The sequence below is a fragment of the Heterodontus francisci genome, chromosome 49 (genome assembly GCF_036365525.1).
Source record: "Heterodontus francisci isolate sHetFra1 chromosome 49, sHetFra1.hap1, whole genome shotgun sequence".
NCBI lineage: Eukaryota > Metazoa > Chordata > Chondrichthyes > Heterodontiformes > Heterodontidae > Heterodontus > Heterodontus francisci.
In genome coordinates, this window is record NC_090419.1 from 14,392,248 (window position 1) to 14,408,639 (window position 16,392).

The 16,392-nt window shown below is 51.9% G+C and overlaps 1 protein-coding gene across 7 annotated transcripts in view; it reads right to left on the minus strand.

Moving 5' to 3' along the window:
* Window positions 1–14,501: 14,501 nt before the first annotated feature.
* LOC137358287 (IQ motif and SEC7 domain-containing protein 2-like) overlaps window positions 14,502–16,392 on the minus strand; it is a 133,888-nt gene continuing 131,997 nt past the window's right edge. For 6 of the 7 annotated variants that reach the window (XM_068024203.1, XM_068024204.1, XM_068024200.1 and 3 more), the window contains one exon: window positions 14,502–15,755. In XM_068024203.1, coding sequence (XP_067880304.1) covers window positions 14,586–15,755 — 1,170 coding nt within the window. In that variant the 3' untranslated portion in view covers window positions 14,502–14,585. The remainder of the gene's footprint in view (window positions 15,756–16,392) is intronic. The other variant, XM_068024206.1, reaches the window with a different exon arrangement.

Sequence of the window (16,392 nt, forward strand, 5' to 3'; positions counted from 1 at the left end):
TGGGTGGCGGTTGTGGGGGGGGGGGGGGGGGGAGAAAGGTGTGGCGGGCCGGTGGGGAGGGGGGGGGGGAGGAGGAGGAGGGGGGGGGGAAGATATGGGGGTGGGGGGGGGGGGCAAGAGAGGGATTTAGGACAAGGGAGGCGGTGGGGTAAAGGGTCACAGGTCAGGGGTCAGCTGGTAGCCCCAGGGCTAATCCCCAAAGGCCCAATTTTCACTTTTAAAATCCCCACCCCCCCCCCCCTTTTTCAGGGTGGGGGCTCAGGACGCCATCCAGCTGCAAATAGCTTCTTCCCACCTGACAAAATTTGGGGGCCAAATTGGCCAAGAGCTGCCCTTTGACCTCGACGTTCCCCTCCCCTCCCCCCCCCCTTGCTCCCTTTAACCACCCAATTTAGAGGTTCAAAAGACGCCCCATTTCCAGCTGAAGGGGGGGGTTTTTTTTTTTTTGATCGACGTTATCTCCCCCTCCTCTCTCTCTCTCTCTCTCCCGGCTCAGGCAACACTTCAGTCGGTGGTTGTCTCCTAAAACACTCCCTCACACACACACACAGAGAGAGAGAGAGAGACAAAAGCTGCTGCTCCTCCTGCCGCCGCCGCCGCTTCTTCCCCTCCCCCTCCCCCACCCCCCGGACTACCCCCACGCCGCGCGCCGGAATACCCCTCCCCCCCACCACCACCACACACACCGCTACGCTCCGCCCCGCACGTCCGCCGCACCACACCCCCCCCCCCCCCACGCACGTCGTCCACCTCCGCCGCGGCGTCGTCAAAGAGTTCCACCACCCGCCGCAAACGCAACCAACCTCACGCGCTATGACGTCACCCGCCGCCAAATAGTTCCCCTCCCTCCCTCCCTCCCTCACTCCACGCACGACGACGCCGGTGCTCCGCCCCGCTCCGCCTCACCACCGACCACGCAAAGACACCGACGTCGCCCGAGTCCGCCTCAGCCAAAGAGTCCCTCACTGATTCCACAACCCCCCCCCCCCATCTCCCGCGCGCAATATATTCATTCAGGAGATTTATCCGCCAAAATATATTTTTTTTTTGTTCGTTTTCTACATTTTATCCCCCCCCCCTCGGCGCTTGCTGGACAATCAGGCGCTTTCTTTTCTTCCTTTCCGAATGGGGGCAGAGGCGGCCCAATTTGCGCGCAGCAAGCTCCCGCCAACATCAATCTGATACATGACCACTTTTAGTGGGGTTGGTTCAGGGATAAATGTCAGCCCCAGGACACCGGGGGAGAACACCCACCCCTGTCCGTCTTCCAGTCGTGGCTGTCGGATCTATTACATCAACCTGAGAGAGCAGACAGTGCCCCGGTTTAACGTCTCATCCCAAAAGACAGCTCCCTCAGTCCTGTCCCTCCGACAGTGCAGCACTCCCTCAGTACTGACCCTCCAACAGTGCGGAGCTCCCTCAGTACTAACCCTCCGACAGTGCAGCGCTCCCTCAGTACTGACTCTCCGACAGTGCGGCGCTCCCTCAGTACTGCCCCTTTGACAGTGCGGCGCTCCCTCAGTACTGACCCTCCGACAGTGCGGTGCTCCCTCAGTACTGCCCCTCTGACAGTGCAGCGCTCCCTCAGTACTGACCCTCCGACAGTGCGGCACTCCCTCAGTACTGCAGCGCCACACTGTGGGTGCACAAATTGGCTGTTGCGTTTCCTATGTTACAACAGTGACCACACTTGAAAAAGCACTTCATTGGCTGTGAAGCTCTTTGAGACGTCCTGATGATATGGTGCTATACAAATGCAAGTGTTTTCCTACACTGTTTGTTATTTTTGACCCTTACTTTTGCTTTAATATTCTTTTCGAAACTCTCAAATTTTGGGGAGGGATCGATTGTTCCGAGCTCTCTTTATTCCTTTCAACTTTTAGGTTACTACCTTAAAGGGTGAGGGTGGGATTGGATGGTTGCTACGCAACCAGGAGGGAAAGCATGGGACGGACAGCGTGTGCTTCTACGTTCTCAAACATCCGCCCATCAGCGTGGTGACTCTTAAAAGGACCAGTGTGCTTGTGTCAGAGACTGTGGACTTTCATAAGGACATCAGAAATAGGAGTAGGCCATTTGGCCCCTCGAACCTCGTCCAGCATTCAATAAAATCATGGCTGATCTGATTGTGGCCTTAACTCCACTTTCCTGCCTCCCACCCTTGACATCCTGGTTGATCCAGCCTCAACTGCTCCCTGGGATAGAGAATTCCAAACACTCACGAAATTCCTCATTTCCATCTTCCAAGGGAGACCTCTTATTCTGAAACTGTGGCCCCTTGTTGTAGGTTCTCCCACGAGGCGAAACACCCTCCAGTATCTGCCCAGTCAAGCATCCTCAAAATCTTATATCTCCCTCAATAAGATCACCCCTCATTCTTCTAAACCTTTCCTCATAAGAGAACCCCTTCGTTGCAGGAATCAGCCTCGTGAACCTTCTCTGAATGACTTCCCAATGCAAGTATATCCCTAGTTACAGACAGGTGAGAGGTGGTGTGGGTGACTTCCACTTTTCATTTCTCAAGTGACCGCAAATAGTGTTTTAAAAATAGTGTTTTAGTCCCTGAGTGTTTTAAGGGTCAAATAAATAGACAAATGACAGGTTTTCTCACAGGTTAAAAAAGAAAGAAAAAAGAAATGTTTATTTTACACAATAACCGAAAAATGTTCGCAACCTCACCCACTCGCGCATTCACCCCCCCACCCACCCAGACACACACACACCCCAAATGATAGAGAGAGTAGAGTGGTAGCATGCAGTTAGAGTCCAATTGTGGTAAGAGAGCTCGTTGTTTTAAAAAAAAAACCTTTAGAAGATTTTCGGGAGGAAATCTTTTAACGGTGCAGGCCTGGAAGTTCTTTATCTTGAAAAGGATGAAAGGTTGCAGGCTCCTTTGGTTAAGCCTCAATCTGAAGTTGATGATGGAAAGCCTGGTTCACTTTCACAGGTGGGAGAGTTCCAAAGTCACCTTGCAATTTCACCGCTGCCGTAGTTCGAAGATGTAGTCAGCAGAGCACCTGGTTAGCTGAAACTGTCTCACAGCTCTTCTGGCTGAAAAAGACCTTCTCCGGCTGTTCTGCTGTTCTGCCCCTCTCTCTCCAGAGAGAGTCAGAAACTTGTCACGTTGGGGTGTTGGTCAGGCGACTAAAGGCTCTCTCCCCTGGGGTGATTCATACAGTGTTCCAGGATATGGGAACCATTGCTCCATGAAGGTTTCTGAATGTGCTACTTCATATCTATTATTACAGCCTTGGCTGCGGAGTCAGTCTGTCTACAAAAGACTCTGTTAGCTCCATTCCTGAAGATAGGAGTTGTCGCACGGAGTGGGCTGTTTTACATTTCAATGTGTTTTCCCCAAAGCTAATTCAGATATAGATAATGGATTTCCTCTTCAACAAACAGACCTGTTTATTGACAGTACAGGAGGGGGGGTCACCTGACCTGTACTCCATTTTATCTGTGGCACAAATGTGTCCATTTTCTTGTGGTCCTTTTCAACAATTAACTTTATTTCATTACTCCTCCGGTTCATTTCATAATTCCTCACTGTGTCCTTCATTCGCTGACACCCTCCTTAAGTAAGGAGACCAAAACTGTGGGTACTGATCTAGGGGCACTCTCATCAACACCCTGTACAGTTGTAGCAAGACTTTCCAACTTTTATATTCCAACCCCCTTGCAATAAATGCCAAACACGGCCATGGACCGCTGGTGTCCTACCCCACATGCGGACTAGAGCATGGCACCCTGCCCCCTCCTGTAGGACACATGTGCAGTAAGCCACACCCCAAAGCCTGGCCCACATTGAGTTAAGAAAGAGGACATTTTCTTGAAAGAAATGGTTTGCAGCAGGCCAATGAACAAAGTCAGGCTGCGAAACGCAGGATAACCCCACCTGGCCGGTCCAGCAGATCCTTCCCAAACCAAAAATCCATCACTTGACCACATCCAGTTGACCCCTTTGACCTTTCAACTTCACTACCCAGCATGGACGTCGACACAACGGGGTATTCCCCAGTTTACGGCGACTATAATCTACCGAGCCTCACAATGCATCTATCTAACACCCTCCCCCACCCACTCCCCATACAAAACGTATCACAGCCCGTAGAATTTACAGCAGAGGAACAGGCCACTCGGCCCATCTGCTTCATGCTGGTGTTTCCCCTCCCCGTGAGCCTGCTCCCACCCTCTCTCCATCTTACCCTATCACCATATCCTCCTATTCCTCTCTCCCTCATGTGTTTATCCAGCTTCCACCTGAAATGCATCGATACTATTCACCCCTCAACCACTCCCTGTGGTAGTGAGTTCCACATTCTCACCACTCTCTGGGGAAAGGGCTTTCTCCTGAATTCCCCATTGGATTTATTAGTCATTTAACTGGCCAAGTGAAAAACTCTTCTCTACATGTTTCCGATTAAACCTCTGCATAATTTAATAATATTTTAGCAGGTCACTAGTACCTTCTTTCCGAGAAGACTAACTTATTTGCTGTGCCCACCCCACTCTCCCCATTTACTGCAGCGCTCAGAATTTACTGGTGCGTTCCCGCATGCAGCAAGACCTGAACAACATCCAGGCTTGGGCTGATAAGTGGCAAATAGCGTACACACCACACAAGTGCCAGGCAATGACCCATCTCCCCTTGACATTCAATGGCATTACCATCGCTGAATCCCCCACGATCAACATCCTGCGTGTTACTATTGACCAGAAACTGAACTGGATCAGCCACATAAATGTTGTGCCTACAAGAGCAGGTCAGAGGCTGGGAATCCTGCGGCGAGTAACTCACCTCCTGACTCCCCGAAGCCTGTCCACCATCTACAAGGCACAAGTCAGGAGTGTGATGGAATACGCTCCACTTGCCTGGATGGGTGGTGCTCCAACAACACTCAAGAAGCTCGACACCGTCCAGGACAAAGCAGCCCGCTTGATTGGCACCCCACCTACAAACATTCACTCCCTCCACCACCGACGCACAGTGGCAGCAGTGTGTACTATCTACAAGATGCACTGCAGCAACGCATCAAGCCTCCTTCGACAGCACCTTCCAAACCCGCGACCTCTACCACCGGGAAGGACAAGGGCTGCAGACGCATGGGAACATCACCACCTGCAAGTTCCCCTCCAAGTCACACGCCATCCTGACTTGGATCTAGATCGGCCGTTCCTTCACTGTCGCTGGGTCAAAATCCTGGAACTCCCTCCCTAACAGCACTGTGGGTGTACCTACCCCTACACGGACTGCAGCGGTTCAAGAAGGCAGCTCACCACCACCTTCTCAAGGGGCAACTAGGGATGAGCAACAAATGCTGGCCTTGCCAGCGATGCCCACACCCCAAGAACGAATAAAAAAATCCCCCATTTACGGATGCCCTCCCCTAATTCCCCCATTTATTGGTGCTTCGGAAGAGTAAACTGTGTCGGCATTGCGGCAGCTCACTTGTGCAGACAAAGATCCCACAAACAACAATGGGCCGGATTTTGCAGTCAGTAGCAAAGACAAGGGCAAGAAAGGGCAAAACTCTTCACCCAAACAGACTGAAGGATGCTCACTGAGACAAAGCAGAGTCTAAATCGGGAAGTTGAAATGAGATGTCAGTCACGGACAGAAAGCAAAATAAAGACTGGGAGAGAGAAAGATGGAATTAAGAGAGAGAGGGATAAAACAGACAGACAGAAAGGTTTTAAAAAATTATTTTATTTTTTCTTAACCTCCAGCATTAATTAACGTCTGAAGGAATGAGACTCCACACTTGTTAAATTAAATTTCAGGGCCAGGTTGTTTGGCAGTAACTATCACTTCACACGCTATTAATACTTACTTCTGAATGCAGAAGCCCCAACTATTTCTGATGCCTTTGGTGGGTAACTAGTGTGTAAGTTCATTAAAAAAAAGGAGCTGGAAGAGGCCATTTGGCCCCTCGAGCCTGCTACGTCATTCAATACGATCATGCTACCGATCTTTGACAGGAACTCCACTTTCCCACCCTGTCCCCATATCCTTTAATTTCCTTAGTATCTATTGATACTAAGTCGAAGATCTATTGATCCCAGTCTTGAATATACTCAACAACTAAGCATCCACAGCTCTCTGGGGTAGCGAATTCCAAAGATTCACAATCCTCCAAGTGAAGAAATTTCTCCTCGTCTCTGTCCTAGCTGGCCGACCACTTATCCTGAGACCGTGATCTTGTGTTCTAGATTCCCCAGCCTGGGGGAAAACAGCCTCTCAGCAACTACCCTGTCAAGTCTTGTAAGAATTCTTTATGTTTCAATGTGATCAACCCGTATTCTTCTAAACATGCAGGGAATATGGGCCCATTCCACTCACTCTCTCCTCATAGGGCAGCCCTCTGATCCCAGGAATCAATCTAGTGAACCTTTGTTGCATCCTTTCTAAGGCAAGCCAATCCTTCCTTCGGTAAGGAGAACAAAACTGTACACAGTACTCCAGCTGTGATCACACCAAAGCCCTATATAATAGCAAGACTCCCTTACTCTTATACTCCAACCCCCTTGCGACAAGGATGGATAAATAGCATTGATAGAGATTGTAAATAGCTGAGGCCCAAGGACAGATCCTTGCAGTACCCCGCTAGTTACACCCGGCCATCCCGAAAATGACCCGTTTATTTCTACTCTCTGTTTTCTGTCTGTTGACCAATCCTCAATACATGCTGATATACTACCCTGATCCCATGAACCCTCATCTTGTGTAACAACCTCTTGTGTGGCACCCTATCGAATGTCTTTTGCAAATCTAAATATACTGCATCCACTGGTTCCCCCTTATCTACCTTGCTATTTACACCCACAAAAAACTCCATTAGATTCGTCAAACATGATTTCCCTTTCATAAATCTGCGTTGACTCTGTCTAATCATATTATGATTTTCTATGTGCCCTGTTACCACATCCCTAATAGTAGATTCTAGCTGTTTCCCTACTACTGATGTCAGGCTAAATAGCCTACAGCTCCCTGACTTCTCTCGCTCTCCTTTTGTGAATAGCGGGGGCTACATTTGCTACCTTCCAATCGCTGGGAGTGTTCCAGAATCTAGGGAATTTTGGAAGATCACAGCCAGTTGCACCCACTATCTCGTGTGAGGCCCATTGAACGTCTCATGACTCTGTATCCAGGTCCTTGGGCCTAGACTCCTGACATTGAGCCTGATGGCTACCTGCTCCTACTGCCTTAAGAGTGTGTCCCTGGAGGGTCTCCAGGCCCCCCTGAGGGAAGAGGGAACTCTCTCCTTCTGTCCACCTCCCGCACCAAGGCTGCCAGTGCTGTATTGCAGAACCCAAGGGCATGCTCCCTGGCCTGTTGTGTCATTTTCTCTCATCTCTCTGCTCTTAAACTCGTCCCCAGCCTCCTCCAGGGCCTGCTGCAGCCAGAATGCACCTCGCCTTTAAGAGATGCAGGTTTGCTTTAAGTGGTGTGAGCCTCGCACAGACTTGAGTCTAGACAAGAGTAGATAAGAGAGAAACTGTTCCCATTGGCCAAAGGGTCGGGAACCAGAGGACGCCGATTTAAGGTGACTGGCAAAAAGAAGCAAAGGCGAATTGAGGAAAGTTTTTTTTTTTGACGCATCGAGTGTTTAGGATCTGGAATGCACTGCCTGAGAGTGTGGTGGAGGCAGATTCAATCGAGGTTTTCAAAAGGGAACTGGATAATTAATAAGGGTGCAGGGCTACAGGGAAAAGGCGGGAGGGGGGGGTAGGTGGGGGGTAGGTGGGACGAGCTGAGTTGCGCCTGCAGAAAGCTGGGACAGATATGTCGGGCCGAATGTCCGTCTTCTGTGCCATAACCATTCTATGATTCGATAAGTTCCCTCACCTTTTGCCACTCCTTTCCTCCCTGCCCTGATCTTGATGTCACTCTCTTTCATTTTCTGTCTCTTCGTGCTTGGTTCGGCATTGCCGTTTGTGGGAGCTTGCTGTGCGCGTTTACGACATCACAAGTGACGACACCTCAAATAAAGTACTTCACTGGTTGTGAGGGGCTTTGGGAGGTCCTGAGTTGGTGAAAGGTGCTACAGAAATGCAAGTCTTTCTTTTAACTGAGGCTTCAGCGTGGTTTAATATGATCTCACCATTCTCTATTTTTCGATTCTAAACCTTTTGTGAGAGGGCCATTTGTCACAGGTTGATGAAACATAAGCCACTGCCTTCAATATGTCTGTATCCCCAAATCCCTCTGTTCTTCTCCAGAACCGAGTCTACTTCCACCACCAGCGTAATTACTGCTGCTCTTTCAGCCAAAAGTCTTTGACTCACACTGCCGACAATGAACACAAGCCACTTTCAGCCCATTTCAGGCCCCCTCGCCGCTCCCAAATTATCCATGTTCGCTTTATACATTCATAGATGTGGGCGTCGCTAGCCAGGCCAGCATTCATTGCCCGTCCCTAATTGCCCCTTGAGAAGGTGGGGGCGAGCCGCCTTCTTGAGCCGCTGCAGTCCGTGTGGGGTAGGTGCACCCACAGTGCTGTTAGGGAGGGAGTTCCAGGATTCTGACCCAGCGACAGTGAAGGAACGGCCGATATAGTTCCAAGTCAGGATGGTGCGTGACTTGGAGGGGAACTTGCAGGTGGTGGTGTTCCCATGCAGTTGCTGCCCTTCTCCTTCTAGGTGATAGAGGTGGCAGGTTTGGAAGGTGCTGTCTAAGGAGCCTTGGTGCATTGCTGCAGTGCATCTTGTAGATGGTACACACTGCTGCCACTGTGCGTCGGTGGCGGAGGGAGTGAATGTTTAAGGTGGTGGATGGGGTACTGATCAAGTGGTCTGCTTTGTCCTGGACGGTGTCGAGCTTCTGGAGTGTTGTTGGAGCTGCACCCATCCAGGCAAGTGGAGAGTATTCCATCACACTCCTGACTTGTGCCTTGTAGATGGTGGACAGGCTTTGGGGAGTCAGGAGGTGAGTTACTCGCCGCAGGATTCCCAGCCTCTGACCTGCTCTTGTAGCCACGGTATTTATATGGCTGGTCCAGTTCAGTTTCTGGTCAATGGTAGGATGTTGGTAGTGGGGATTCAGCGACGGTGATGCCATTGAATGGCAAGGGGAGATGGTTAGATTCTCTCTTGTTGGAGATGGTCATTGCCTGGCACTTGTGTGGCGCGAATGTTACTTGCCACTTATTAGCCCAAGCCTGGATATTGTCCAGGTCTTGCTGCATTTCTACACGGACTGCTTCAGTATCTGCAGAATGTTCTTCCATCCATATCCAGAAGAATTAACTTGACCTCCTACATTTTGTATATTTAGTAAACTGCGGCCGCCTCAACCTCTCAGTCCGTATTCAAATCATTTGGGAGTGAGGGAGAAAGGATTAGAATCTCCTACATTACAACAGTGACCACACTTCAAAGGTACTTCATTGGCTGTGAAACGCTTTGGGATGCCCTGAGGTGATAGGAGGCACTACAGGAGGATGTCAAGGCCTCGGGGAGGGTGCGGAGGGAGATTTACTCGAATGGTTCCAGGGATGAGGGACTTCAGTTAGTGTGGAGAGACTGGGAGAAGCTGGGATTGCTCTCCTTAGAGCAGAGAAGGTTAAGGGGAGATTTAATCGAGGCGTTCAAAATCAGGAAGAGTTTTGACAGAGTAAGTGAATAACTGTTTCCATGAGGAAACAAAAAATACAAGCAGGAGTAGACCATTCGGCCCATCGAGCCTGCTCCCTCACTCAATACGATCATGGTTGATCTTGGGCTTCAATTCCACTTTCCTGCCCGCTCCCCATACCCCTTGATTCCCTGAGAGACCAAAAATCCATCAATCATAGGACAACCCCCTCATCCCAGGGACCAATTTAGTAAATCTTCACTGCACTGCCTCCAGTGCAAGTATATCCTTTCTTAAATGTGGAGACCAAAACTGCACACAGTATTCCAGGTGCGGTCGCACCAAAGCCCTGAACAATTTCAGTAAGACTTCTTTATTCCTGTACTCCAATCCCCTTGCAATAAAGGTCAACATGCCATTTGCCTTCCGAATAGCCTGCTGCACTTCCATGTTAACTTTGTGCGTTCCTTGTACCAGTCCACCCAACTCTCTCTGAACACTAACACTTACCAGTTTCACACCTTTCACAAAATATTCCACTTTTCCATTTTTACGACCAGTAAACAACTTCACACTTCCCTGCATTATACTCCATTTGTCATCTTGTTGCCCCCTCACTTAACCTGTCCATATCCCTTTGCAGCCTCTCTACGTCCTCCCCGCAGCTTACCTTTCCACCGAGCTTTGTATCATCAGCAAACTTAGATACATTACTCTCTGTCTCTTGATCCAAGTCATTAATATCGATTGTAAAAAGCTGAGGCCCCAGCACTGATCCTTGCGGCACCCCACTATTCACTGCCCGCCAACTTGAAAATGCCCCGTTTATGCCCACTCTCTGCTTCCTGTCTGTTAACCAATCCTCTATGCCTTTTGGAAAACTAGGTATACTACATCTACAGGTTCCCCTTTATCTACCCTACTAGTTACATCCTAAAAACATTCTAATAAATTTGTCAAACAGGATCTCCCTTTAGTATAACCATGCTGACTCATTCTAATCATGCTATCCTTTTCCAAGATTCCCTTGATAATAGATTCCAGCATTTTCCCAACGACTGATGTTGGGCTAACTGGCCTGTAGTTCCCTGTTTTCTCTCTACCTCCTTTCTTGAAAAGCGACATAACATTTGCCAACTTCCAATCTGACAGGACCATTCCTGAATCTAAGGAATTCTGGAAAATCGTAGCCAGCGCATCCACTATCTCTGCAGCTGTCTCTTTCAGAACCCCAGGGTGTAGGCCATCTGGTCCTGGGAACTTGTCAGATTTTAGTCCCTCGAGTTTCCCCAATACCTTTTCTTGGCTGATATCAATTTCCTTAATTTCCTCACTCTTTTTAGCCCCTAGGTTCCTGCCTATTTCTGGTATGAAACTTGTGTCTTCTACTGTGAAGACAGACACAAAATATGTGTTCAATGCCTCTGCCATTTCCTCATTCCCCATGATTATTTTTCCTGTCTCTGCCTCTAAGGCACCAACGTCTACTTTAGCTACTCTCCTCCTTTTTATACACTTATAAAAGTTCTTACAATCTGTTTTTATATTTCTGGCTGGTTTACTCTCCTATTTTTTTCCTTTTTATCAACTTTTTGGTGGCCCTTTGCTGGTTTCGAAAACACTCCCAATCCTCAGACTTGCTACTATTTTTCGCAACTCTTATTTTAGTCTAATACTCGCCTTAACTTCCTAAATGAGCCTTGGGTGGCACCTAGTGGGACACAGGTTTAAGATAATTGGTCGAAGAACCAGACGGGGAGAGGAGGAGAATTTCTTCTACGCTGTGAGTCGTTGTGATGTGGAACGCGCTGCGTGAAAGGGCGGTGGAAGCAGATTCAATAGTAACTTTCAAAAGGGGAAAGGTTTGCAGGGCTGTGGGGGGAAGAGCAGTGGGGGAGTGGGACTGATTGGATAGCTCTTTCAAAGAGCTGGCACGGGTATGATGGGCCGAATGGACTCCTCCCGTGCTGTCCGCTTCCCCCCTTCCCCCGTTTCTGCCGCTCTCCCCGCCCCTCCCACGGCGCACCCGTTAACAAAGCCGGCTCCAAAGGCTGCAAAATTTTGAAAATAACTTAACATATCTCTTTATTTATTCCAGATAAGTATGTACACACAAGGTAAACAGATAACCCATATCATCTCGACAATAAAGGAGGAACGAAAGTGAAGGAACACACACCACTTGCTCACACGCTTTCCACCAGTCATGGGATGGAGACCATGCATTTGCTTACATCACATAAGGCTTGTAACATGCAGGCACTGACATCACTCCACAAGGACCACCTCCCACCAACGAGGCAGCTCTGAATACCAGCGAGTGCCAGGATCTTTGTGGAACCGTGCCTCAAGCGTGCAGACACAAGAAACGAGGCCGTTAAATCGCTTGTCGGATATTCACCGGCTGACAGGAAATCGCTGTCGGAAGGGGCTGTGGCCGGGGGGTGGGGGGGGGGGGGTGGTGTATGTTCGATTTTAATGCATCCAGATCTCACCATCAGACCCCGGGCGACACAGCAACGCAGGGCGTCGCTGGTTCCTCATCATCCGCTGTGCAGCGACCAAGGGTTTGGGAGTGGGGAGGGGAGAGGAGGGCCGGGAGATGGGCCGCGGACTAGTCCGCTGCTCCCCAGGTTTGCAGGGAGAGAGGGGGAAGGAGAGCTATATTGACCCAGTTTCCTGTTCCCTCCTTCTGATCTGTGAGAGAGTCAGGTGCAGCTGTGATGCCTGTCTAGGGTCCCATGTATGGTCGCCTGGCTAATCCCAGTCTGTAACTCACTCCTGGGTATCTGTTATTCTATATATCAGCCCCCAAAACCCCTCGATTAGATTCCAGTCTGTCACTCACTCCCGGGTATCTGTTATTCTATATATCAGCCCCCAAAACCCCTCGATTAGATTCCAGTCTGTCACTCACTCCCGGGTATCTGTTATTCTATATATAAACCTCCCGAACCCCTCGATTAGATTCCAGTCTGTAACTCAGTCCCGAGTATCTGTTATTCGATATATAAACCCCCCAAACCCCTCGATTAGATTCCAGTCTGTAACTCACTCCCGGGTATCTGTTATTCGATATATAAACCCCCCAAACCCCTCGATTAGATTCCAGTCTGTAACTCACTCCCGGGTATCTGTTATTCGATATATAAACCCCCCAAACCCCTCGATTAGATTCCAGTCTGTAACTCACTCCCGGGTATCTGTTATTCGATATATAAACCCCCCAAACCCCTCGATTTGATTCTAGTCTGTAACTCAGGTGTAATGTTTCCGAAGCGTAATTAAACCTAGAAAATCTTACACTATACATTCTATATAAAGGTGCTGTACCTGTCCTGGGCGTGTATGATGGGGGACAGTGTAGAGGGAGCTTTACTCTGTATCTAACCCCTGTGCTGTACCTGTCCTGGGAGTGTTTGATGGGGGACAGTGTAGAGGGAGCTTTACTCTGTATCTAACCCCTGTGCTGTACCTGTCCTGGGAGTGTTTGATGGGGGACAGTGTAGAGGGAGCTTTACTCTGTATCTAACCCCCGTACTGTACCTGTCCTGGGGAGTGTTTGATGGGGACAGTATCGAGGGAGTTTTACTCTGTATCTAACCCCCGTACTGCACCTGTCCTGGGAGTGTTTGATGGGGACAGTGTAGAGGGAGTTTTACTCTGTACCTAACCCCCGTATTGTACCTGTCCTGGGAGTGTTTGATGGAGGACAGTGTAGAGGGAGCTTTACTCTGTCGCTCAGCTTGGGAGTGTCTGATGGGATACAGGAAGCCCGTGCTGGGAGGGAGTTACGAAGCGGTCACACGGCACGGCAGCAAATTGAGGTGGCATTCAAATCAATGGCTGGTCTGTGATTCCCCCGCACGCCGCCGGGCTGCGGGCATGCGTCCGCGATTCCCCCAGCTTCCAGTCAGCACGCCTGTTAAATTGAACAAAGCTGGGCAAAAGCGCGGCCCAACCCGCGCCACGGGCTGGTCCGCAAATGGAGCATCTGGGATGCCACGGAGCGCGGGCAGACCCCCCCCCCCCCCGCCCCCCCACACCGCCAGTGGCATTGCCTGGTTTGCAAGCTGCAGTAGGAAGATGCTATTGGTGACATTGGCGCCCCTTTTGGAAAGGCGTGGGCGTAAAAGCGCCCCACCCCCACCCCCCCCGCACAAACACCTCTCCCTCCCCAGTTCCCGCTGCGCGCCCTGAGCACTCACAAGTATTCAGAGACGGCACCGTGGAAAGTCGCCCCTCGCCGTTCCGAAATGGCAACGCAGTCGGGTTGTCACCATCATTGCTTTCGTCTTTGCATCCCTCGTCACCCACCCACCGCTTTCATGTCTTAACTTGGCAAAGGACTGCCATAAATATATCTGCTGAATTATACAGTGCGCTTATTAATTACAATTAAATATATGTTTGTTAAATATACATTCGGTCAGAAACGTGGCCTTCAATATATATCTATCTCTTGTTCCCTCTCTTCGATTGCGTTCAAGTCTCAACGCTGGGTTGGCGAGGCACGTTTGGGAGAAAAAAAAAATAGGCCTCCCCCTTGTCTGCCCCTCCCCCCCTCACCCCCCCCCCTCCCCCCCCCAGGCTTTCGTGCAACACAGCAAGAGTTTATATTTTTTTTCCCGTTTTCTTTTTTTTTTAAAAAAAGGGAAGAGGGGGCGACGGGGTTTCCCCGCCCCCTGCGGCCCGCGTCTTGTGAAGGGATAGGCGGGATAAGAAAGAAATCGAGGCCCAGGCTGAGATTAGTGCAGGCCGGGCTAGGCCGGGGGCCCCCTCAGGACTCAGTCACCCCGACCCCACCCCCCCCCCCCCGCCCGCCCGCCAGCTGCTCCCTCATCACCCGCCCCCCCCCCCCCACCCCACCCCCAACAAATGCCCATTTCTGAAGGGAGATGCCACCCGGGGAAAGGGGATTCCAACAAAATATCTGAAGGGGGCGAGGTCAAGTGGCTCCCCCTCACCCCCTTCCCAAGCCCCTCCTCCCCTCCCCCCCCCACCATGTCCCTCACACCACCGTGCTGATCCGGTTGACTGGTTTTGGCTTGACTCCGGTCGGGACCTGACCCGACGGCTGCCCGACGAGGGCCTGTTGAGGGTGTGGAGGGAGGGGCGAGAGGGGCAGCAGCGGGGAGTAAGGGGGGTGGGGGGACTGTGGGGTGAGGGGGGTGAGTGGGGTGAGGGGGGTGAGGGGGGTGAGGGGGGTGAGGGGGGAGTGCGGGGAGAGGGGGGAGTGGGGGGAGAGCTGGGGGGGCAGGCCGTGCTGCAGGGCGTGCTGCTGCTGCTGGTGCTGCTGGTGCAGGGCGTGCTGCTGCTGGTGCTGCTGGTGCAGGGCGTGCTGCTGCTGCAGGGCGTGGTGCTGCTGCTGCTGCAGGGCGTGCTGCTGCTGCTGCAGCTGCAGGGAGTGGTGGTGCAGAGTATGGTGCAGGCCGTGCTGCTTCAGGGCGTGCTGCTGCTGCTGCAGGGTGTGCGGCGGGTGCTGCAGCAGCCCGTGGTGCGGCGCCAGGGGGTGCTGGGGGGCCGGGTGGCGGGGGGGCGGCGGGTGCTGGACGTGGTGCGCCTGCAGCAGGTGCAGGTGCGGCCTCTGGGCCTGCAGCTGCTGCTGCAGCTGCTGCAGCTGCCCGTGCTGGGCCTGCAGGGCGCCCTGGTGGGCGTGCTGCTGCGGCGGCGGGTACTGCCCCACCTGCTGGCCGATGGCGTGCGGCACGTAGGTGGGGAGCTGGTGGGGCGCCAGCGGCGACTGGGGGGAGCTGACGGGCGGCCTGATGTTGTGCGCCAGGGGGACGCGGGGCAGGAGCGGGGGCAGGGAGGGCCTCTGCCGGCACTGACGCTGCAGGGTGACGTTGAGGTGCTGCGGGTTGGGCTGCATGTGGAAGCGGTGGTGATGGTAGTAAGGAGGCGGCGGCTGGCAGTACTGTGCGTGGAGAGCCTGGATCTTGGAGGGCATCTCTGACTGGCCGCTTTGCAGCTGGTAGGCGGGCTGGTAAGACGACGCCGGGTACTGCTGGGAACCTCCGGCCAGCAAGTGGGCCTGCGAGGCCTGCTTGCCCCTCTTGCTCCCGAACAGGGACCCCAGGAAGGAGGCGGAGTTGGAGAGTTGCCGGTGAGGCCGGATGGTGGAGTCCTCCTGAATGGGGATGGGTCGCGGCTGCACCCGAGGGCTGCTAACGATGGATCCCTGCAGAGAGAGAGAGAGAAACGTTTCCGTGTTAACCTGGGCGAGGCACTTGGAGGCCGGGCTCGGGCCCCCCTCGCCACTGAGAGGGGCTGATCCACGGGCAGCGGGAAGGTGACAGGTTCCATCCCCTGTGCGTGCAGAGAGAGCTGACTGCGTCTGGGTCGGGGTGGGGGGGGGTGGTGGCGGGGGGGTGGGCTGGTTAGAGCTGGACAACTGGCCTCGAGGCCGGGGAGACCGCTCACTGAGTCCAGGAGGGGGGAGGGATGGTGGGGAAATCAGGCAGTATGTTGCTGAGTCAGGAGATGTGTGTGTGTGAGTGTGTGTGTGTGTGTGTGTGTGATGTGTGTGTGATGTGTGTGTGTGTGATGTGTGTGTGTGTGATGTGTGTGTGTGTGATGTGTGTGTGTGTGTGTGTGTGTGATGTGTGTGTGTGTGTGTGTGTGTGTATAAGTGTAAGTGTGTGTGTGTAAGTGTGTGTGTGTGATGTGAGTGTGTGTGTGTGTGATGTGAGTGTGTGTGTGTGTGATGTGAGTGTGTGTGTGATGTGAGTGTGTGTGTGTGTGTGATGTGAGTGTGTGTGTGTGTGTGTGTGTGTGATGTGTGTGTGTGTGTGTGATGTGTGTGTGATGTGTGTGTG